The sequence below is a fragment of the Giraffa tippelskirchi genome, chromosome 5, assembly GCF_054371585.1.
Source record: "Giraffa tippelskirchi isolate mGirTip1 chromosome 5, T2T-mGirTip1v1.2.pri, whole genome shotgun sequence".
In the NCBI taxonomy this organism is placed as follows: Eukaryota; Metazoa; Chordata; class Mammalia; order Artiodactyla; family Giraffidae; genus Giraffa; species Giraffa tippelskirchi.
Window position 1 is genome coordinate 34,465,300 of NC_137279.1, and position 24,459 is coordinate 34,489,758.

Here is a 24,459-nt window from a genome sequence, read left to right on the forward strand (position 1 = left end):
TCAGTTTGCATTCCAATCCCAAAGAAAGGCAATGCCAAAGAATGCTCAAATTACCACACAATTGCACTCATCTCACACACTAGAAAAGTAATGCTCAAAATTCTCCAAGCTGGGCTTCAGCAATACGTGAACCGTGAACTTCCAGATGTTCAAGCTGGTTTTAGAAAAGGCAGAGGAACCAGAGATCAAATTGCCAACATCCGCTGGATCATCGAAAAAGCGAGAGAGTTCCAGAAAAACATCTATTTCTGCTTTATTGACTATGCCAAAGCCTTTGACTGTGTGGATCACAAGAAACTGTGGAAAATTCTTCAAGAGATGGGAATACCAGACCACCTGATATGCCTCTTGAGACACCTATATGCAGGTCAGGAAGTAACAGTTAGAACTGGACATGGAACAGACTGGTTCCAAATAAGAAAAGGGGTACATCAAGGCTGTATATTGTCACCCTGCTTATTTAACTTATATGCAGAGTACATCATGAGAAATGCTGGGCTGGAAGAAGAACAAGCTGGAATCAAGATTGCAGGGAGAAATATCAATAATCTCAGATATGTAGATGACATGACCCTTATGGCAGAAAGTGAAGAAGAACTAAAGAGCCTCTTGATGAAAGTGAAAGAGGAGGGTGAAAAAGTTGGCTTAAAGCTCAACATTCAGAAAACTAAGATCACGGCATCTGGTCCCATCACTTCATGGCAAATAGATGGGGGAACAGTGGAAACAGTGGCTGACTTTATTTTTTTGGGCTCCAAAATCACTGCTGATGGTGATTGCAGCCATGAAATTAAAAGATGCTTACTCTTGGAAGGAAAGTTATGACCAACCTAGACAGCATATTAAAAAGCAGAGACATTACTTTGTCAACAAAGGTCCATCTAGTCAAGGCTATGGTTTTTCCAATAGTCATGTATGGATGTGAGAGCTGGACTATAAAGCTGAGAGCCAAAGAATTGATGCTTTTGAACTGTGGTGTTGGAGAAGACTCTTGAGAGTCCCTTGGACTACAAGGAGATCCAACTAGTCCATCCTAAAGGAGATCAATCCTGGGTGTTCATTGGAAGGACTGATGTTGAAGCTGAAACTCCAATACTTTGGCCACCTGATGCGAAGAGCTGACTCATTTGAAAAGACCCTGATGCTGGGAAAGATTGCGGGCAGGAGGAGAAGGGGACGACAGAGGATGAGATGGTTGGATGGCATCTCCGCCTCAATGGACATGAGTTTGGGTGGACTCCAGGAGGGAGGCCTGGCGTGCTGCGGTTCATGGGGTCGCAAAGAGTCAGACACGACTGAGCGACTGAACTGAACTGAGGGACTGAGCATGCCTATACTTAATAAAGACAATAGTCAAATTAAAAACACTATTCTAGGAGCAGGTAATTAAAGGCAGTTGTTATGTCTAGGCAATAACTCACTTATAACAATTTCCCATGGCTAATACAACACTGTATCATTTCTCATTGCAGTTCTCACATATGTATCTAGAAAACAGTTCACCATCTCCTGGCTATAGTGCTTTCAAAGATATTCTAAACCCACAGAACAGGGGCCTCAACCACAAGGTGATTACAAAGCAAACACCAAATGATGGCACATCAGCTGAGGTCAGTAAACTATTTTTAAAATATAGATCAAACCAAGTCTTAGCCATTTCTGACCATTTGTCTGTTTTTAGCATCTAATCTGACATTGTCTTTACAAACATAAACACCTGGACAGGAGAACCTGAGGAGAGGCTGGCACCAAAGATAAAGGTTTGGGGGGTTCTTCAGAGGTGAGATCTAATTGAGAGAAAGCTCCCGGCTCTGCCTTAGATTCAAACACTTGTCCTGCCACTAGCTGTGTGATAAGAAGCAAATTATTTTTCTTAACTTCAGTTTTCTTAGCTATAGAAAGGAAGAACATAGAATCTATTCTGAAGGCCTGTTTAGGATGAAATAAGATATGTGGTCATCACTGAGCCTGATTCCGGAAGGAGGAAATGTTCCATTAAGGAGGCTGACTGAGAAGGGATGGGACATGATGAGTGTCATGGGAAAGCGCTCTGGTGCTAGGAGAGTGAGTATGCCTTAGAGCACCACAGGGGTGAACTTACCCTACAGTACAGAGAAGACAGGATGGAAGATGGGGATGAGAAGGGAAACAACGGAGAATCTGTTGATTTGGAGGGCTCTCAGGAGTGAGGTGCCAGGCTGTCCTGGGGGGAAGTAGCAGCCTGGGCAGAGGGGCCTGGAGGACCCTGCTCTGAGCAGCAGTGTGGCCCCTGGACTCTTCCTCTGTAACAGAGGGGCTGAACTGGGTCATTTTTCAGAACCCCTCAGTTTTTAATCTTCTTTCTTTTTATTGATTTTGTTTTTAATTTTTATTTATTTTTGGCTAGGCTGGGTCTTTGTTGCTGCATGCAGACTTTCTCTAGTTGTAGCACTCAGGTTTCTTATTGCAGCGGTTTCTCTTGTGGAGCGTGGGCTCTTAGCGTGAGGGCTTCCATGGTTGTGGCACACAGGCTTAGCTGCCCCACGGCATGTGGGATCTTCCCCAACCAGGGATCGAACTTGTGTCCCCTGCACTGGCAGATGGGTTCTTTACCACTGGACCATCAGGAAAGTTCCACAGATGTTTTTGAAAGGTAAAATTCTAAAGGATATTCCATAGAAAAATAAATGGAAATATTAATACATTCATTTAGAAAAGTAAACAAACGATATAGCCACTGAACTACGCCAAACTGCCCGGGCCAAACACTGACCAGCTATTGCAGATGCTTCACTTACACCTTAGGAATTTAAGGTTAATGTCTTAACTTTCAGGTCTCTGCAAAAGCTGGATTAGTTCATGCCACGGGTCTTTAAATGAAATTATGCATAATTATCTACACAGTTCACAGTATATAACCTCGCTTCCCAGAAACAAAACCTTTCCTCTTGCTTTCTGTGTGAGTTTCAGCCCAGGACATAAAGGATGCTGGGCTGTGGCGGATCGAAGCCACCAGTCCAGCGCATGGAAAGGGAGGCCAGCTCCTCAGAACTCAGCACACAAATCCACTGATGAGAAGACCCAGCTTGATACAGAATGAGGAGTAACTCCAGCCACAGAGAGAAAAACTCCCGGCAGAGTCAGGAATTGTCATTATTTGTCAGCTTAGAAAGACCTATCTCAGATCGCAGGCAGAAACTGTTCAGGGCCACAGTGGAAATTAAAACACTTTTTCCACTTACTCCTAGAATCTTCACAGTCTTGAAAACAGAAAAATGGCAAGGGAAGCTCTAACCTAGAGGGTGACAGAAAAACATAGCTCTATTCCCTTACGCAGACATTAGCGAACCCATTCCTAAGTGCTCAAGTGAACTAGGAAGTACACATGAAAGGTTAGCCACAGGTCAATTATAACCAGATTCCTACAGTTAATTTTTTTTTAAATAAATAAACAAAACAACCTCAAGATCAACTGCATCAGTATTAAGAGAGACCCTTTACAAAAAGTGCTTGAATTCCTACTCAGTAGAATTTAAGTGCAGAAATGACTGCTTCCCATCCACAGGGCTCAGTAACCTTGATGATTTTTGACGAGTAATTTTAAGGCTGTGTAAACAGTAGTGCATTATTCTTTCTGGCTGCAATGATAACGTAATGGAACAACGAAAATCAAAGAGGCACACAGCAAAGCATGCAAGACTACAGAGGTGGGAACGCTTCTGAGTGACTGCTCTTTTATCTAGAAACCTCAGCCAAGAACAAAGTGAGAGACTAAGAAACAAGCAACAAGGCTTTGGGCAACCCCAGAAGTGACTCCAGCAACGGCCCTGGAGAACCAAGAAGCCTCACCCTGAACCTGAGATGCTTAGCCTCCTCACCATTCTGGATTTCTCAGTCTAACAACAGGTCTGAAAGAACAAAGGAAAAAAACTGTACGATTTCAAAACACAGCAGCAGCAGAAGAGAGCCTGACCGTGGAAGACTACCAAACTTGGCAAATACTACGCTTTAAACCAAAGACCTCAAACTCTCAACAGTCCCAAAAGATTCTGTGTGATGGCTGCCAGCATGATAACAACAGAGGCAACAAGTGAAGTCAGACTGGAAAACACATGAAAACGTGTATCTCGCTGGTGAAATGGTTGGGGGAAGGGGTGGGAAGGGGAGAAAAATTTAGAGCCATCCTTTCCCCAAATCCTTGAAGAGCTAGTATTCCAAAGTACTGGAGTAGGCTGGAACACTTCTGGCTTCCCAGGTAGCACAGAGGTAAAGAACCCGCCTAACACTGCAGGAGACCAAGGTTTGATCCCTGGGTCAGGAAGATCTCTTGCAGCAGGGAATGGCAACCCATTCCAGTATTCTTGCCTGGGAAATCCCATGGAAAGAGGAGCCTGGCAGAGCTTCAATCCAGGGAGCTGAAAAAGTTGAACATGACTGAGCACGTATGTGTATACACACGTACACACACACACACACACACACACACACACGCTGGAATACACACCCAACCCATTCTATGGTCAAGGAGGAAGCTAACCAAAGGCAGGGCAGCAAGATAGGCAAAGATGGGCAAGTGGTGTGGTGATGTAAGAAGCTCTGAGAGTGACTGGCTATGGGGAAATGTCTGTCTCCTAGAGAAGAGAGCTGGCCAAGGCAGAGCTGAAGGACAGGAAATGGAAGAGACGGCAGAGACTTTAGAAAGGAACAGCTTCAAAGGTAGCCAGGGCTGACCCCAGGCCACCCGAGACCAGGCCTACCAGCAGCACAAGACCTTGCCCCCAAGAGCCCCTGAGGAGCAGGCTGGGACCATCTAGAGTAGAGCCAAGGAAGAAATACTCAGCAACCTGACAGGTCAGAATAAGTCAGTTAACATGGTTAACCATAGATGATAATCTATGGTTATCTATAGATTCTATAGATTATCTGTAGATAATCTATGATAATCTATAACCACAGATGATAATTCTCTTATCTAAATAAATATATTCTTTGTACAAAGAAAGCCAAATACATGGTACATTATGCCAATACAAATATGTCAGTATTTTATAAATCAAATGTTCTCAGATTTTACAGAAATATCACAGTCACTACTAGAATATTTTTACATTCTCAAGATGATAATGTTCACACTTAAATCTAAGTAAATTATAACTGATAGAAAGGGGAAGGAAACAAACCATTACAGAAAATTAAAAATAAGTACTACAATTTATTTTAGTAACACTGTATACAACAGTAAAACCCAGCTGTAGGGGGCTGAAAAACAACCACCAGAAGACCTCCACATCAAACCCCGGCAACAAGCGACTGCAGCCTTATTTGAGAAAAAGGTCTTTACATACATGACTGTGATGAAGTTAATGATTTTAAGATGAGAAGATTATTCAGGTGGGCCCAATATCCAATGACCAGCATCCTTACAAAAAGAGGGGCCGTGGACAAACCCGGGATAGAGAAACCCCAGATGCACAGAGAAGACGGCGAAGCGAAGGCAAGCAGAGAGAGTGGCCCCCAGCCCCACAAAGCTTGAAGCCGCCTGGTGCTGGAGGAGGCACAGAATGATTCTCCCCAAGGAGCCAGAGGGAAGCATGGCCCAACTGACTTGAACTTCTGGGCTCCAGAACTGTGAGAAATCTGTTGCTTTAAGTTCCGAAGTTTACGGTACACAATTTGCCAGAGCAGCCACAGGAAACCACTACACTGACCTTCAAACTTTGGGGTAAAAAAATTTATCTAGGAGAGCTTTGGGAAAAAAAAAAAAAGTTATTCTGAAATATATTTCAAACTAGTATTAAGAAACACACATACTAGTACAAACACTATAAATCTTAATACTCTACATTTCAGAAGTTATGTTAATATATGAGTCCTTTTAAAACTCATGGGCCTACTTTGTTCTAAGATTAAACGCTTACTTAGATTTCAACACTCATCAAATGCTCTCCCATAAGGGCTTTGCAAAGAGCAGTGACTCCATCACATTTATTGCTGAATAAATAAATGAATGAATGATTGTATTAAAGCCTCTTCTTCAATGTAAAAGGTCTAAGGGCTTTTATCCTGACTTGCTAAATACTTACCATATTGATATTAATGTTTCATACAGGTTCACAGGTGCTAAAATTCCAACTGACTGATGTTATAGTAGATGTTTTTCAAACCACCACAGAAGCCTCAAAACATTTTATCAGTATTTAGCACGGGAAAAAAATCTTATGAGACAGAAATTTTTTTTAATTAGCAAAGGAACTTTCTAACTTTGGCCGAACAAAAGAAAAAGCTTTGGTTTGCTGAGACCCTAGGAGGACAAAGGGAGACACACAGTCAGGTGGCAGCAGGAAGGGTTTTCAATTGGCTGAACAGCAAATCGCCCAAAGTGCAGATTCTCAAGAGGACTGTGATGAGGCGCTGGCCTCGAGTTGGACTATCCTCATAGTCTGACACGGAGAAGTCAATGGCACCCCACTCCAGTACTCTTGCCTGGAAAATCCCATGGATGGAGGAGCCTGGTAGGCTACAGTCCATGGGGTCACCAAGAGTCGGACACGACTGAGCGACTTCACTTTCACTTTTCCCTTTTGGAGAAGGAAATGGCAACCCACTCCAGTATTCTTGCCTGGAGAATCCCAGGGACGGCGGAGCCTGGTGGGCTGCCGTCTATGGGGTTGCACAGAGTCCGACACGACTGAAGCGACTTAGCAGCAGCAGCAGCAGCATAGTCTGACACATAAAGTTTAAAACATTCTGTGTATACGGTAGTGTGTGCTTAATATACTGCAGGTGCTAACCACACTTCTCTCACAGAATTGTGATAAAGATCAAATGAAATCATTCATAAGAAGCACTTAAATTTTCACCTAACATTTAAACATGCACCAACAAGTACATTTTAATTTTATTATAGCTTGTTAATATTGTTGTTATTAATGACATCAGGCAGCTGACCAATAGCTGGTACCTAGTAAAATGAGAGTAACAGTGATAAACTTAAGGTTTGATGTCTGGTTGAAAATTCAGTCAAAAAGCTGAGCAGGAGAGAGAATGGCTTAGCAAAGGCACTTACACACAGAAAAATGAAATAAGACAAAGACAAAACACAAGGGAAAAAAAGCACGTGATGCCTACACTTTCGTAAAAGCTTACTGCACCAAGGCGAGCTTTCAGAGTAACTGAAGATAATTTCTTGTCACCCCATGCTGATCAAAACTGGCAAGTATTGCTTTAGTGTATGTGCCACATTTTAAAAGACATACAGACAGAGCTGACCACAAGGAGAAATAAAATGGTTTTGAACAAAAATGGTTATACACATACACGTATATAAAAACTACACCATGGACAGAAGATGAGATAGTTAGCTAGCTAGTATCACAACTCAATGGACATGAATTCAAGCAAATTCCAGGAGATAGTGGAGTACAGGGAAGCCGAGCATGCTGTAGTCCATGGGGTCACAGAGTCAGACATGACATAGCGACTGAACAACAAATGCTGATAATCAGTTGAAAAGGTCTTAATGGTTATATGAGAAAGCTTCAACTTAATGGTCTCTTTCTGCATCTTTATTTCTACTATCATTAACAATATGAGGAAGATTCCAATATCCTGCTATGACATAAATAAAACACTAGCAAAGGTGCTTGTCAAGACTGATTTAAATAAGGTGTTCTTAAAAATTACTGGATTTCCATAAACAGAAACTAAACTACCACCCTCCAACCAAGTAATAGTGACTAATCTGAATGGAGAATAATAAAAAGAGGAGAATTTAAGTAAAGGGTGTGAGTGTGGAATCAATTTAGGAGAATCCTGATCATGTAATTTGTGTGCTTAGTCACTCAGTCATGTCTTTTGGACTCTCTGCAACCTCATGGACTGTAGCCTACCAGGCTCCTCTGTCCATGGGGATTCTCCAAGAAAGAATACTGGAGTGGGTAGCCGTTCTCTTTTCCAGGAGATCTTCCCAACTCAGGGATAGAACACAGGTCTCCCGTGCAGCAGGCGGATTCTTGACCGTCTGAGCCACCAGACAAATGATAATAAAAGGGCCTCCTGGCAACGAATTATTTATTTGGGAGCTGGGTAATACTCAACATCCATTTAAGTCTGGAGCACTGCAAAGCTAATTCAGGGCCAAGTGCTTCAGTGAAGTCCATTTATAAAGAACAAACAGAAAATCTCTGAGAGAAGTTCTATAGACTTAAACTTTTTAGAGTGAAAGAGAGGAACATGAAAATGATTCCGAGTGTAGGCTTACTCTGCTGTGCCAACTTTACAACAATAGTTCTGGGTTTGGACTTGAACCTGATTTACTTATTGCATCATTCAACAAACATTTATAGTGTCTCTCTCCACCATGTACCAGGCATTGGGTTATAGCTCAGAAAACAAAAATGATTAATACTCAATGGTTAACAAATAGTGATATTTATAGATCAGAGATAAAAACTAACTATTAAGCGATTGGAAGCCTTTAATCCTCTGTTGAAGGAGATGTGGGTGTGCATAAATAAGTAAGCAAACACATACATACTCTCTTGAATATGTAAAAAGCTTAATCCAAATGTCTAACAGCCACCCATATTTCAGGGAATAAAACTGTCCAGGCAAAGGTGAAATCTTTGCTGCATGATTATAAATTTTACTTATATATAGTGAACATATATATGTTTAGTGTTAGTGAAAGTAAACATAAGCATGCAAATAAGTTTCTGAGAAAGAGAAGTCAAAGAATCCGAATTTTATTATGAAATGGGAAAGATATCTGAGATCAAAGAATAAAATCCAGTATCAATTTAGTAAAAATAAGTCAGCATGGTATCCTCCAGGAAAACTTAACTCTCAAAATATGGGGCCCTGCTGCAGCTTCCAACCATAAATATAAAGGTCTATTTTGTATTAATAAGACAACAAATAAATGTAAGCATTTAAAGATGGCTGAATTAATCTCATTAGAATACTATGGGCCATTTATATGTTACACAGCAATTATGTTTAAGAGTTATATATAAGCTACATGTGTACAGATAAGCCTAAATAAGACTGCATATGGGGCTTCCCTGGTAGCTCAGTGGTAAAGAATCCACCTGCCAATGTAACAGACACAAGTTCAATCCCTATTCCTGGAAGATCCCACATGCTGTGGAGCAACTAAGGCTCTGCACCACAACTACTGAGCCATTGCTGCAGAGCCCATACTCTGCAACAGAGAAGCTACAACAATGAGAAGGCCACACACCACCACTACAGAGTAGCCCCTGCTCACCGCAACTAGAGAAAAGACTGTGCAGCAAGGAAGACTCGGCACAGTCAAAATAAATAATTTTTTTTAATATTTGAATTAAAAGAAAACTCCTTAAGGAGAAACACATAGAAACATTTCTATCTTGGATCCTTCAGAGAGAGCATCATTGCTTTGTCATATTTTAACATATTATTTAACATATGCTACATAAGTTTTAAGAATTCTGCATTTTTAGGCATTCACAATTTAAAATAAAATAGTAAACCATAATAAAATGTATTATGAGCAATGAAGAACTGATGCCTTTGAACTGTGGTGCTGGAGAAGACTCTTGAGAGAGTCCCTTGGACAGCAAGGAGATCAAACCAGTCAATCCTAAAGGAAATCAACCCTGAATACTCATTGGAAGGACTGATGCTAAAGCTGAAGCTCCAATACTTTGGCCCACCTGATGTGAAGAGCTGACTCACTGGAAAAGACCCTGATGCTGGGAAAGATTAAAGGCAAGAGGAGAAGAGAGTGATGGAGGATGAGATGGTTGGATGGCATCACAGACTCAAAGGACATGAGTTTGAGCGAACTTCAGGAGCTGGTGATGGACAGAGCAGCCTGGTATACTGCAGTCCACGGGGTTGCAAAGAGTCGGACATGACTGAGTAAGTAAACAACAACAATAACAAAACGTATTTTTGCTGACATGCATTAAGAAGTATGCCCATAGTTACTAAGAATACCCTCTTGTAGTAAGAGAAGCCAACACATTTATTACATATTCTTCCTTTATATCAGTACAAAACTTTTTTATGTAAGAAGTAAAAAGATAAGAAATACATATTAATGGTAATGAGCAAACAAAGAACTGTGCACCTATTTTGCAAGTTCACCATTGAATCAAAAGTAACATCACATGGCCATAAAAGTAATAATATATTAACTACTTATGTGATTCTCCAACGACACTAGCTCTGCTATTAAAAAAGTAAGGGGCTAAAGTTTCATACAATCTGAGAATCATCTGCACCGTTAAATCGAACTAAACACTCCAAACAAAAGGTAGAGCTTGCCAGATGGGATAAAAAAAGCAAGAAACAACTAGAAAGCTAAAGGACACAGGAGAGGTACTTTAAATAAACAAATTAAAAAAAAAAAAAGGATTCAAAGAAGCTGGAAGAAGACACATCACATGCAGACAAGAGCCATAAGAAAGCTAGAGCACTGTATTAATTTCAGACAAAACTGAATTCAAGACAAAGGGTATCATTAGACACAAAAAGGATTGTACCAAAAGGGGAACAGGCTTAGTACATGGAGCAAGATCAGTATTAGAAATGCTCATGCACCTAGTGATACAATTCCCACACACATGAAGCAAAACTAACAGAGACAAAAGGAGAAATAACCAAATTCACAATCACAGTGAAAGACTTTAATACATCTCTCAGTAACTGACAACACAACTAAACAAAAGAATGGACTTCCCTGGTGGTCCAGTGGTTAAGAATCCACCTGCCAATGCAGGCAACAGGAGTTTGATCCCTGGTCAGGGAAGATCTCACAAGCTGTGAAGCAAGCTCACCACGTTCTAGGGCTTTGCTCCACAAGAGAAGTCACCGCAATGAGAAGCCTACATACCACAACCAGAAAGTAGCACCCACTCTATGCAACTAGAGAAAAGTCGGCATGCAGCAAAAAAAAGACCCACCACAGTCAAAAATAAAATAAATAAATAAGGCAGAGAATATCAACTACCCCAAAGAAACTGACAATTATAAAACAGTACACCTAATAACTGCAGAATAAAAGTTCATTACAAGTGCACATGGAACAGTCACAAGATAAATCTCATGCTGAGACAAGAACCAAGTCTCAGATCTCAACAGATTAAAATCTCACTGGGTAGTCTTTGATCACCACAGAACTAAATTAGAAATCAATAACATTCCAGAAGGAGGGAAGGAATGAGGAAAAAAAATCCTAAATCCATGGTAATTATACAATTTAATTCTACACAAGCACACAGGTAAAAGAAGAAATCACATAAAATTTAAAAAAAATTTTTTAACTAAAAGGTAATAGAAGAGCAACAAATTAGAATTTGTGTCAGTTATTTAAGACCCCACCATAGGAAGCTAGGGGAAAAAATATTCAAATTAACCCAAAATAAGTAGAAAAGAAATAACAGAAATAAGATTGAGAGATCAATGAAATAAAAAACAACAGAGGGAAGAAAAAAATCAATGAAACCAAACACTACTTATCTGAAAAGATCAATAATATTGATAAACCTCTATTAAGAATGACTAAGAAGAGAGGAGACGCACGCTGCTTTGTCTTCTTTGTGCCGCCCTTACCACTGTCTGGAGAACTTTCTCTCCCCTGGGCACAATGGCAACTCTTATGGAAAAACTGATTGCACCAGCTGCAGAAGAAGAGGGAACAGTTCCAAACAATAAGATCACTGTAGTAGGTATTGGGCAAGTCAGTATGGCATGTGCCATCAGCATTCTGGGAAAGTCTCTGACTGATGAGCTTGCTCTTGCGGATGTTTTGGAAGATAAATTCAAAGGAGAAATGATGGACCTGCAGCACAGGAGCTTATTCCTTCAGACACCAAAAATTGTGGCAGACAAAGATTACTCTGTCACTGCCAATTCCAAGATCATGGTGGTAACTGCAGGAGTTCACCAGCAAGAGGGGGAGAGGCACCTGAATCTGGTGCAAAGGAATGTTAATGTCTTCAAGTTCATCACTGCTCAGATTGTCAAGTACAGTCCCAACTGCATCATCATTGTGGTTTCCAACCCAGCAGATATTCTCACATACATTACCTGGAAACCAAGTGGATTACCCAAGCACTGTGTGATTGCGAGTGGATGTAATCTGGATTCTGCTAGATTTTGCTCTCTTATGGATGAAAATTAAAAGATGCTTGCTCCTTGGAAGAAAAGCTATGACCAACCTAGACAGCATACTAAAAAGCAGAGACATTAGTTTGCCAACAAAGGTCCATCTAGTCAAAGCTGTGGTTTTTCCAGTAGTCATGTATGGATGTGAGAGTTGGACTATAAAGAAAGCTGAGAGCCAAAGAATTGATGCTTTTGAACTGTGGAGTTGAAAAAGACTCTTGAGAGTCCCCTGGGCTGCAAGGAGATCCAACCAGTCAATCCTAAAGGGAATCAGCCCTGAATATTCGTCGGAAGGACTGATGCTGAAGCTGAAACTCCAATACTTCGGCCACCTGATGCGAAGAACTGAATCAGTGGAAAAGACCCCGATGCTGGGAAAGATTGAAGGTGGGAGGAGAAGCGGATGACAGAGGATGAGATGGTTGGATGGCATCACCGACTTGATGGACATGAGTTTGAGTAAGCTCCGGGAGTTGGTGATGGACAGGGAAGTCTGGCATGCTCCAGTCCATGGGGTCACCAAGAGTTGGATACAACTGAGCAACTGAACTGAACTGATGGCTGAAAATCTTGGCATTCGTCCCAGCAGCTGCCACAGACGGATCCTGGGAGAACATGGCGACTCAAGAGTGGCTGTGTGGAGTGGAGTCAATGTGGCAGGTGCTTCTCTCCAGGAAGTGAATCCAGGAATGGGAACAGCCAATGATAGTGAAAACTGGCAGGAAGTACCTAAGATGGCAGTTGAGAATGCCTACGAAGTCATCAAGCTAAAAGGATATACCAACTGGGCTACTGGATTAAGTGTGGCTGATCTTATTGAATCCATGTTGAAAAATTTATCCAGGAATCACCCAGCGTCAACAATGGTGAAGGACATGTATGGCATTGAGAATGAAGTCTTCCTGAGCCTTCCATGTATTCTGAATGCTCGGGGGTTAACCAGTTTTACCAACCAGAAGCTGAAGGATGAAGAGGTTGACCAACTCAAGAAAAGTGCAGATACCCTCTGGGGCAACCAGAAGGACTTAAAGGAACTGTGACTTCTGGTGGCAAGGCTGTAGAAATTTAAAACTACAGTGTGATTAACCACGAGCCTTTAGTTTATGTCCATGTACATGGAGCACAGTTCACTTTTGTCTTCCTAAGTCTGTGAATCTGGGCTCCCAGAATCAAAGCCCATGCTTGCTTTAATGCTTGCAAGATGAGTCCTTGAACAAATAAAATAAACCACCTAGCATTAGAAAAAAAAGAGAGAAAAAAAAGAATGACTAAGAAGAAACAAATGAGCAATACTAAAAATGAAAGAAAGGTCAAACTTACAGAATCTTATGAACATTAAAAAGAATCTTCAGAAATTATTTGAAATTTTTACCAATAAATTTGATAACCCAGATGAAATGAACAAAACACTTAGAAATAACAGATTACTAGTGACGCATGATAAAATATAACGTCTGAATCGGCCTATGTCTGTCTGTCCTTTTGTAACAGGAAAGAACACACCTGACTCCATATCAGACCTGTTCCTTCAGCTCTGACACTCTGACTCTGGTGCCTGTGCGTGGTCATGCTGGTTGTGCACCTCTGTTAAACTATGTTGCCCACAGCCTGAAATATATGTGATAGCCCACTCTCAAGGCTCTGAATTTTAAAGGTATAACACTTTCCCATTCATATAGAGCAAAAAGTTGCAGAACATAAAATGACAACTGCCTTGTTGGAGGCTTATAAGAACACTGTGACCGGATCTATATGAACAAGCACAGGAAAAAAGGATTCTGGCACCAACAGTTTATGACAATCAGCTGCCCCTACCCCTCCTTTTTAGTATAAAAGAAGTCTGAGTTCTAACTCAGGTGAGGTGATTCTTTGGGACACTAGTCCACCATCTTCTCAGTCTGCTGGCTTCCCGAATAGTCACTATTCCTCGGCCTGACACCTCGTCTCTCTATTCATTGGCCTGTTGTGTGGTGAGCAGTAGAGTCAGTCTCTTACATTCGAACGAGTTTCGTTCTGAGAGCATGTCTGTGAGCCCAATTTGTTCGTAAGTACAACAAAGTTAGCCTAAGGACCCAACAAACACAATCGACTCGATACCACTGCTTTTACACTTGATTCCGGACACCCTGGGCTTGAAATAAATCATACTGCTGTGCTCTAATACAGTACTGCACAGTAAACAAAAGCGCAATCTCTTGTGGAGTGATTGTACATGACAATGTACACCAGACACCAAACTAACTTACAGGATTGGACATGCAAACACATGCTTGCATCTTTGAAAGTTTGCTACTTGAAGATTCATATGGAGGAGACTTACTGTATGAACCTCATTTCAGTAACACTTTTTAACTTTCCATTCAAAAAATTTAGTCCCAAATGCCTACACTGTCAATTCTACCAAACATTTAACAATAAAGATCAATCCTTTATAAATTCTTTAAGAGAAAGAAAAAGAGTAGGAGGAAATATTTCCCAACTAATACTTAAAATCTGATATTAAAACCAGACAAAGGTATTACAAAGGAAGAAGACTACAGCTCACTGTCCCTCATGAACACAAAGGTCAAAGTTTTCAACAGCATATTGAATCCAATAGTACATAATGCCCAAGCAGGATTTAATCTAGGAACGCAGTTGGTTTAGCCTGAAATTAATTAAGGTAATTTACCAAACGAACAAAAAGAGTATAACAACCTATGATCATCTCAACAGATACACAAGAAAAAAATAGCATCTGACAAAATTCAATGTTCATTCATGGCAAAAGCCTTAATAAACTCAGATACAAAAGGGAACATTCTCAGCTTGTTTAAATAACAACAACAAAAATCCTACATTGCACATAGCAATGAACAACTGAGTGTTTTTTCTTTAAGATGAGAAAGAAAGCAAAGATGTCTATTCTCATCATTTCTATCCAGTACTGTACTGGAGGTTCAAGCAACTGTAATAAAGCACAAACAAAGAAATAAAACACATAAATCAGAAAGAGGTAAAGCTATCTTTATTTGCAGATGACATGACACTGTGCACATGGAAAATCCTAAGGAACTAACCAGAAAGCTACTACTGTTGACCTTGAATTCTTTGTATAATACAAGGTCATCACATAAAAACTGACTGTATTTCTACCCTATCAATGAACATTTAGAGAATGAAATTTAAAAGTACAATTTTATTAACAACAGAATCTTTAAACAATAACAACTTAAGGGATAAATTTTACAAAATAAGTGTAAAACTTGCACAATGAAAACTACAATATCTCACTCAAAGAAATTAAAGAATACTTTTTATTCCCCCAAATGGAGACATACTGTATCAAGTTCATGGATTGGAAGATTCAAATTGTTAAGATGTCAATTCTTCCTAAATTGATCCATACATCCAATACAATCTCAATCAAAATAACATCAAAGCCTTTTTTAAAACAGACACTGGCAAGTTGATTCTAAAATTTACACAAAAATGTAAATTACCTAAAACAGCCAAAGTAATCTTGAAAACAAGTAGAAAATAGGAAGATATATCACCTGGGTCTTATAAAACTGTAGTATTAAAAATACTGAAGTACTAGTAAAAAGAGAGATGTCAGATCACTTAAACAGAATAGGATCTTAAAAAAACAAACACATACAAGGAGTGGTTGTTCGATAAAGGCATAAAGGCAATTAAATGACAAAAGACTATTTCCAAAAAATCTGGCTTGCACAACTGGCCTCGGTGTGGAAAAGAAAGAACTTTCACCTCTATCTCGTATCACATGTAAAATTATTTTGAAATGAATGTAAGGACTAAAACTTCAAAAGAAAGCATAGAAACAAACCTTGTAATCATCAGATGATCAAAGAAATATTCATTAAAAAAAATGATGCATCAGATTTCAGTGAAATTACATGCTTTTTGAAATACAGCATTTTATATATATATATATATATATATAGTCATACTATGAGAGAAAATATTTACAATACACGTATCAAAGCACTTATATCTTCAATATGAAAATAATTCTTACAACTAAATTGTACTAAAGGCCAAATAATACAATTGTTTTAATTGGGCAAGAGATATTCCCCCAAAAAGCTATACAAATGGGCTTAAACACATGAAAAGATGCTCAACATCACCTATAGTCAGGAAATTTAAATTAAAAACCTCAATGACATATCACTATATATCCAATAGAATGGCTGAAACTCAAAAGACTAAAGACATCAAGGCTTGTGAAGGATGCTAAAGAACTGAAATTCTAACACACTACTAATGGGAATGTAAAATGGTACAGCCACTGTGGAAACCTGTTTGATAAATTTTCTAAAAAGCTACCAGCACTGCCAGGTATTTACTCACGAGAAATGAAAATATATGTTCTAAAAAAAGACTTGTGTAACAATTCATAATGGCCAAAAGCTTGGAAAAAACCCAAATGTCCATCACCAGGTGAAAGGATAAAATACTATGGATATCCATAGACTGGAATACTACTCAGCAATAAAAAAGGCATGCACTACTGCTAATGTGGCAATATACATCTACTATAAAATTACTGTGCTGAAAGAATCCAAACCCAAGTATTACATACAATATTATTCTAATTCATGCAACATTCTAGAAAATGCAACTGATCTATAATGAGAAAAATGTATCAGTGGTTATCTGAGGCTAGAAGCAGCAAAGGATTATAAAAGAGCATGAGGCAACTTTTGGAGATGTTGGAAATGATTTCTACCATGAACACCACAGTAGCTTCATTGGTACACACATCTAAAAAAACTCATCAAACGTACACTTTAAATGAGAGCAGTTTATTATACAAAAATTACACTCCAATAATTTTTTTTAATATACACTAAAACTCTCATTTGCAAATAAGAAAAAAAGTCAAATAAGTAACCCAGAGGAGCTTATATTTAAAAATAGGTCCATATAATTATAATATGGAGAAGGAAATGGCAACCCACTCCAATATTCTTGCCTGGAAAACCCTAGGGACAGAGGAGCCTGGTGGGCTACAGTCCACAGAGTCACAAAGAGTCAGACATGACTGAGCATGCACACTCATAATTGTAATAAAGAACAAACAGTTCAAAAATATTCTCTTAGTGACTGCAGTTTTAAACATTTCAAACTATTTATTTAGGGAGCTGGTGATGGACAGGGAGGCCTGGCGTGCTGCAGTCCATGGGGTGGCAAAGGGTGGGACACGACTGAGCGACTGAACTGAACTGAATTGAACTGAAATTCAAACAGTCTTACTGGGCTACTAATCATACTATAATGTAGCTGCACTGCAGATTCCATATGCTTTAAATTTCTACACTGTCCTGGGAAACAGGAAATAGACACAGGTTTATTCTAAGTTGATAAATGCTTTACATTGTTTTGACTCTATGCTATACTCTAAGAAATAATAAATACTTCTCACATGACAATGAATTTATCTTTTTATTACCTAACATAACTCAAAACCCTCTTATTCCAAGGAATGTGAAATAAACATTAACTTCTCTCAAGATTTTTCCAATCACTTCACTTCTCATTAAAGAAAGTGCCTGCAACTAAAACGCTCCATGAATCAGTACAACAAAAGTATAAAAATTAAAACAGCCGCTAAATGTTTCCATCATCATAAAATGAGCACACAACTCAGTCTTTTGATGGCTAAATGCACTTGTATTGCATAATCCAACACCTGAGCCACCCTGGGCTCGCCTAGGCAGGAAGAATTTCAAATGATGAGAAGGTGGCTTCACAGAAACAAAAACTCATAAACCAAAACCCTCCGGCAATGCTTAAGAAAATTTCAGAAGGAACCTGCTACAAAGGACCACAGGCAAAAATAGCTCAAATTATTTCTGTACAAAAGTCTGTTCCATGGAATCTTTAGACGGGTTGGAATAAGACAGAGAATAAATCAGATAAATTCAGGGAAAGTGTCAAAAACAGACATTTAATTAAATATGGCAACATTTTTGTTACTCAAAATTCAACTGATCAGCAGTCATGAAAGGATAATTTTTTTTCATAAAGCTTTTATACCAAAACCTAACAGAAAACTAGCTCATTTCAAAGAGTTACTTTGAATATACACATATTTTTTAGGGCATTTTGAATTCACAGACATTCACAGCTACATCTGCCATAACCACTGTTGGCAGATTCATCATCTCTGAGTCTCAGTTTTCTCATCTGTAAAATAATCTCAAAGGCCTCCTCCGGCTCTATCACTGTATGTTCAGAATAAGGATTCCTTATAACCACAAAAATTCTAAGTAGCAAATAGGTGAGAAAGTAAATGGGAATATGAAAATCACTCACTTATTTAGAACATAGCTTATGCCCAGCAAGGTGATTCAACCTCCAACATATAAGAGACTATTATAATGTTATGTAACACTCAAGAAACACAACTAGACCAGGAATAAAAAACAGCTATGTCATTCAGATATCTACACGTTTCCCCAACAACAAGCTGTATAGCAGAAAGATCCCTAAATTGAGGTCTGTTACCAACTTTTTGGATTGTTTACAACAATCATACAAGTCACCTGGTCTTCCTGTGCTTCGGATTCTCATCTATTTAGAGACTGGAACAGATGACTGAAAAAATTCCCTTCCAATTACAGTAACCTCTTAGGAAAAAGACAAACAAAAAGGGTGCTTAAATGACACTTAATCATCACCAAGAGTTGCTCAGCCTCATGTTCAATATCCTATGTAAGTATACAGAACCATGCAGACTCTTTGTGAACAGATCAGAAATCCATAAAAATTCATTATTACTTCAGACCTAATCATTCCACATTAATGAACACAGGAGAAGAACTGTTTCAAGGAACTATATGACACACTCATTTTCTTGTATAGCCCCATAGGATATACCCTGAGGTCAAAAAGGAGTGTCCAAAGAAGTAAACTGGTTTCAGGAATCCTACTGCTAGCATCGGCTCAAGCTGGGTTATTCTGAGCTGCTGTGGAGTCATAGGATTAAAGCAGACGACCACTCACACAGGATATGTGATGCAACCAACTCAGTACCCTTATGCTCGTGGGTTACATTTTACTTTAGTTTTTTTTAAGGATTATTATTTTTTTTAATTTAACTTTGTTTTATAAACATCTGAAATATTTACATGGCTCCAAAGCCCAATCTATAACAACCAAATTTGTTCAAAGAATATATCAAGGCTTGGAAAGCAGGGCCTCTGGATTCACATCTTAAGTGTATGACCGTGGATTGTGACTCCACTGCTCTCAACTTACTTGCCTGTGTCCACACGGTGGTAATAACGGAGCCTCCCTCAGAGGGGCGCTGTGAGGATTCAGTAAGATCACTGTGCCTACTACTGGGCTTGTGAGATCTCAGTGAACTCTGACCACTATCACTAGGCTCTTGGCAGAGGCTCGGCACAGTCCTGGAGCACAGATGCAGGTTACAAGGTGAATTTGGAGGTGCCATACCACTGGCCAAGGTCATGGAGCCCACCACCGGGACCACAACTCCCATCTTTCAAGCCCAGCAGCACCTCACAGCACTGCCACCTGAGACTTCAGACCCCTTCATGGGCCATCATCACAAACTCCCTATGGCTGGCACAGGAGAAAGAAGAATTTGCTTGCCACCTAGGGACCTTCAAAGGTCTCACCGTGTTCAGTGCGTTGAGGGTGGTGTCATCCCGTGAGGCCGCCACACAGCCATCTTCCGTGGAACCTCCATCACACATCCCGGCGAAGGCTGCCATGCTCCTGCGGAGACAGGAAGAGAACACAGCAGGGCAAACATTTCAGCCCTTGGTTCTCAGAGCACAGCTCCAGCCCAGACCAAATTCCACCACTATATGCACGATTAAGCCAGAGTTCTCAGTCCTGCATCTGCTCTCATCATAAAAGAAATTTTTTTAAGCTTCTCTGCAGTTCACTCTTTACTCACTGAGAAAAAAATATGTTATTTTCATTCGATTCCATTTGTTTTTCTTCCCATGCTTTATCAGTACGTAGACTTTAGTTTTGAGGGCATGAATAATCTAAAATTATCTGCCAGAATGGTCAGCTGGATTATAAACTTTTGAAAGGTCAGTCTCTAGAAAATATGTAAAACTGAATCCTTTGAAATTTTACTTAATTCGTCTCATGCTGTACATTAACCATCTCTAAGCAAACGTGGAAGAGGTGAAAAAAACTCTAATGGTCACCCCTGCCCTGAAGCCTTGATCTCTGCTGTAGCCTCCAAGTTACACTGCTGACCGCACAGCAGCCAGAGTTACAACGCCATCACTGCCTTGCTTCAACGTTTCTGTTGCCTGTTGTTGATACTGCAGTGAGTTCCAAAAACCCCTGCGAACAAAGAAAGGCCCTGCCTGCACTGTGACATGTCTAGGACAGACGTGAACTTCTCATTTTGTAATTTAGGCATTTTCAGGTTAGCAATATTCACATAGGTAAGCACTCAAAATGTAAAGTTTAGGTCGGATATCAATGAACAGCCATGGAGCAAAGAAATATGGAATGGGATTTTAAGATGCGCTGAATGAGCCAATTACTCAACTGTATTAAGAAGCATTGATACTGGAATGTGTGACTTACAATGTTTTCTTTCCGAAAAGTTCTGAAATGTGAGTTGGGGCAAACACCAAGGAGAAAAAAGTGACCTTACCATCGAAAGTTGTGTTTCTCTAGTAAGAAGGAGCAGGGATCTGATTACAGAGAGCATAACAAAACATAAAGCCAGAGAATGCCCAATATATAAACATAACTTTAGGGGAAAGGGGAAAGCTTACTGACCACTCATCAATTCAGAAAGCAGGAGGGTGTGGACTCCTATTACCTTGCTGCCCTCAAGTACATAAGGAGGTCACAGTCATTAACGCCAGGCATCCAGACCAGCTCCTCATGCTGGGTCACAGTGTCTCCATCGGGAGAAGGGAATGGTTGCAAGTCGGGCAGTTTGGCCTGTAAGACAGGGATGAAGAAGTCACAATCAAGGCATGTTCAAAGAGCTGCCTGTGCAGGCAGGCCTTGGGGACAGACACAGTAGCTAATTGAGCCTCTTTCTTTTCGGCAGTACTGAAATAACTGAAAACTCATGAGTCACTGAAGCTGGCCCATCGCACACTCTGGGATCATTTCACCACAGGAGATTTCATAATGGACTTGATCTCTACTTAAAGAGCTGCTAACAGTGTCAACGTAAACTGGTGCCAGCATGGTCCACAGAGTGAAAAAGAAGTGGGTACATGTGAATAAAGAAGTAACAAAACAAAAAATGTTTTGGAAATAAGAGCTCCTTGATAAAGAAGGGAGAACCACACACATCCAATAAAACATGTTTACCAAGATATATATGCTATGCTAAGTCGCTTCAGTCGTGTCCGACCCTGTGCGACCCCATAGACGGCAGCTCACCAGGCTCTGCCGTCCCTAGGATTCTCCAAGCAAGAATACTGGAGTGGGTTGCCATTTCTTTCTCCAGTGCATGAAAGGGAAAAGTGAAAGTGAAGTCGCTCAGTCGTGTCCGACTCTTAGCGACCCCATGGACTGTAGCCTACCAGGCTCCTCCGTCCATGGGATTTTCCAGGCAAGAGTACTGGAGTGGGGTGCCATTGCCTTCTCCATTATATATATATAGATATATATACATATATATAAATATATATACATACATACATAAATATATATACATACATAAATACATAAATATACATACATACATACGTAAATATATATACATATATATATACAAGATATATATACATATATACAAATATAAAAAAAAAATAATGGAGTCTCACCTAAGGATGTGTACTAAAACAATGAGTGAACTACTCTACAAACCAATGCTACTTTTAGGAGTCAAGATCAATGAGTCACATATTAGTAGACATATTAATACAAAAAATCCATAAAAGTAACAACAATAAAACCAGGAGCACTAAATGATGGTGACAGAAATTGAATGAGCAGTGGTTCCAGGAGGAGAGAGCTGCTGGACGAGGGGCAGGCAGGAATTTCTGAGATGACCCATGTTCTGTGCCTTGAAATGAACTGTCACAGAGGACTGAAGAGTATGCTGCTGCTGCTAAGTCGCTTCAGTCGTGTTCAACTCTGTGCGACCCCACAGACGGCAGCCCACCAGGCTCCCCCATCCCTGGGATTCTCCAGGCAAGAACACTGGAGTGGGTTGTCATTTCCTTCTCTAATACATGAAAGTGAAAAGTGAAAGTGAAGTTGCTCAGTCGTGTCCAACTCTTAGCTACCCCGTGGACTGCAGCCTACCAGGCTCCTCCATCCATGGGATTTTCCAGGCAAGAGTACTGGAGTGGGGTGCCACTGCCTTCAAGATATAAACAGGTCACTATACATAAAGGACACCTCAATTAAAAGAAAAAAATTGGGAAAGATTTGAAAAACAGTGCTCAACAACCAAGATTCCAAGTCAATTCTGTTAGAAATTCAAATATTGGGTTGGCCAAAAAGTTTGTTCGGGTGTTTGGCATGCTGTTACGGGAAAACGGAAACAAAGATTTTGGCCAACCCAGTATCTCCAGCATTGTCTCACACTCCACTACTGGAGCAGAGCTAGTGTAAAGAGGCCTCATGACTGCTCAGAGGCCTATGAAGTCACCCATCTGCAAAACACACACGTTCTTATTTTCTCAAATCAAGAACATGGTCACATTAATCTAATATTTTAAATTAAGAGCTGCAGTTTAAAAGCTCCAGTGTCCACAGAAACTTAGGCAAAAATTGTAAACGACTGAAGGAGGCAGAGTGTACAGCCAACAAAAATAAAATGAGGACCTCGTGTTTCACTTTAAATGTTCTGCTATTCACAGTAAACAGAATGCAACGTCCCAGTTCAGACTTGCCGCATTCCAAGTGCTCAAATCCATCCATGACAACGGCTCCCACTCTGAGCATGCAGGTGTTAGATGTGAGGAGTGAAGGGATCGGGGTGAGATGGAAAGAGTCCCACCTGGAGAACGCTGCCATGCAGGAGTGGGAACCGGTGCTCATACATTCTCCAGGTGTCCCCAAAGTCCAGAAATCTTGACTTTAATGTGAAAGTTCATGGCTTTAAATGTTTGTTATTCAAGTTTGAAAAACAACTGTGTGGCAAAACTCAACATGAGTCAGCCATGCAGCTGACAGGCCTACTGTCTACACGCTCTGCTTCACTCTACCTCCCAAGCCTCTCACTGTGTATCAGGTGCTGACCGCACCCCCTCAAAACGGTGTGCTTCCTTAATTCAGTACTGAATTGGGGGCTACAGTGAGTTCTCCTTAAAATTAAAGCACAACAGCGACTCATATCAAAAGGTCTCAGACATTCTGTACCAAGCTGTTTCCCTACCACCATGTACAGTAGTTGGAGCAGTAACTCTCAAATAGTTGTTTGTTAAATTAATTTAAAAAAAAATACTATTGCTGTGGAGAAGAACCAACCCCTCCTAGAGAAAAAGGGACTAGAAATATAATTTGCTCAGAGAAAAGAATGTGCAGGTGGCTCTGAATCACAGGAAAAGATGGCCAACTGCTGACAAGAGAAATGCAAATTAATGGCCCCAAGATACCACTGCTGACCTATCAGACCGACACAGTGCCAAAGTGTGATGACACACTAGGCTGCGTGTTGGCACTCACGTAAGTTGTCAGCACGAACACAAAATGGTCCAATCTCTATGCAGGGGAACGCTGTAATAGTCTTAGAATTGCATGTGCCCTCTAAGTCAGCCATTCCCCCTTCTGGGGATAATATAATATCCCAAAGACAACTGGGCAAAATAAAAATCTCCATGCATAACCTGTTCATCACAGCATTACGTGTAACAGAAATGACTAGAAACAGCACAAACTCCAGATGATGGGGGATGGAAGAATAAGCTGTTTCCCCCATGCCAAGGGGTCCCAGGAGGTAGCAGAAGAGAATGAGGAGGGGCTTTGCATACTGTGGCGGAGGGAATGCCAGGATAGAGTGTCAGAAGGTAAAGAAAGGTGGTGGAAGTGTTTATGTTATGCTACCGTTTATCTAAGAACAGGGGGTGGGGGAGAGTACAAATAAGAATAATAAATCAAGACCTTTAAACACTAACAATTATCTATCAGGGAGGGAGGGAACAGGGAAAGAGGAGACAGGGAAAGAAGGTGAACTTCCTGAACATAATTCATCTGCATGTTTGACTTTGGAGCCATGTATTTTACATAATTACAAAAACAAAGTTTAAAGAACAACAATCCCCTAAAAACTCTAAAGCAAAATCAAACAAACCCACCTAACTATGTTTTGAGTTTGCTCCTCTCTAAGAATCAATGGAGAGTAACAGA

The 24,459-nt window shown here is 40.2% G+C and overlaps 2 protein-coding genes across 30 annotated transcripts in view; one reads left to right on the top strand and one right to left on the bottom strand.

Annotated features, from left to right (window-relative positions):
* RERE (arginine-glutamic acid dipeptide repeats) overlaps window positions 1–24,459 on the bottom strand; it is a 408,969-nt gene that overhangs the window by 100,394 nt on the left and 284,116 nt on the right. For all 28 annotated transcript variants that reach the window (XM_081490478.1, XM_081490468.1, XM_081490475.1 and 25 more), the window contains 2 exons: window positions 20,963–21,087; window positions 19,785–19,884 (listed from right to left, as the gene is read on the bottom strand). In XM_081490478.1, coding sequence (XP_081346604.1) covers window positions 19,785–19,884; window positions 20,963–21,087 — 225 coding nt within the window. The remainder of the gene's footprint in view (window positions 1–19,784; window positions 19,885–20,962; window positions 21,088–24,459) is intronic.
* Window positions 9,311–13,391, top strand: LOC145506283 (L-lactate dehydrogenase B chain-like). 2 transcript variants are annotated; one of them, XM_081490518.1, is made up of 3 exons: window positions 9,311–11,856; window positions 12,031–12,124; window positions 12,681–13,391. In XM_081490518.1, the coding sequence occupies exons 1-3, from the start codon at window positions 11,612–11,614 to the stop codon at window positions 13,170–13,172; spliced, it is 831 nt and encodes a 276-aa protein (XP_081346644.1). In that variant the 5' UTR covers window positions 9,311–11,611; the 3' UTR covers window positions 13,173–13,391. The 2 variants fall into 2 exon arrangements, with proteins under 2 accessions (XP_081346644.1, XP_081346643.1); XM_081490517.1 differs by having other exon boundaries at window positions 9,311–12,124.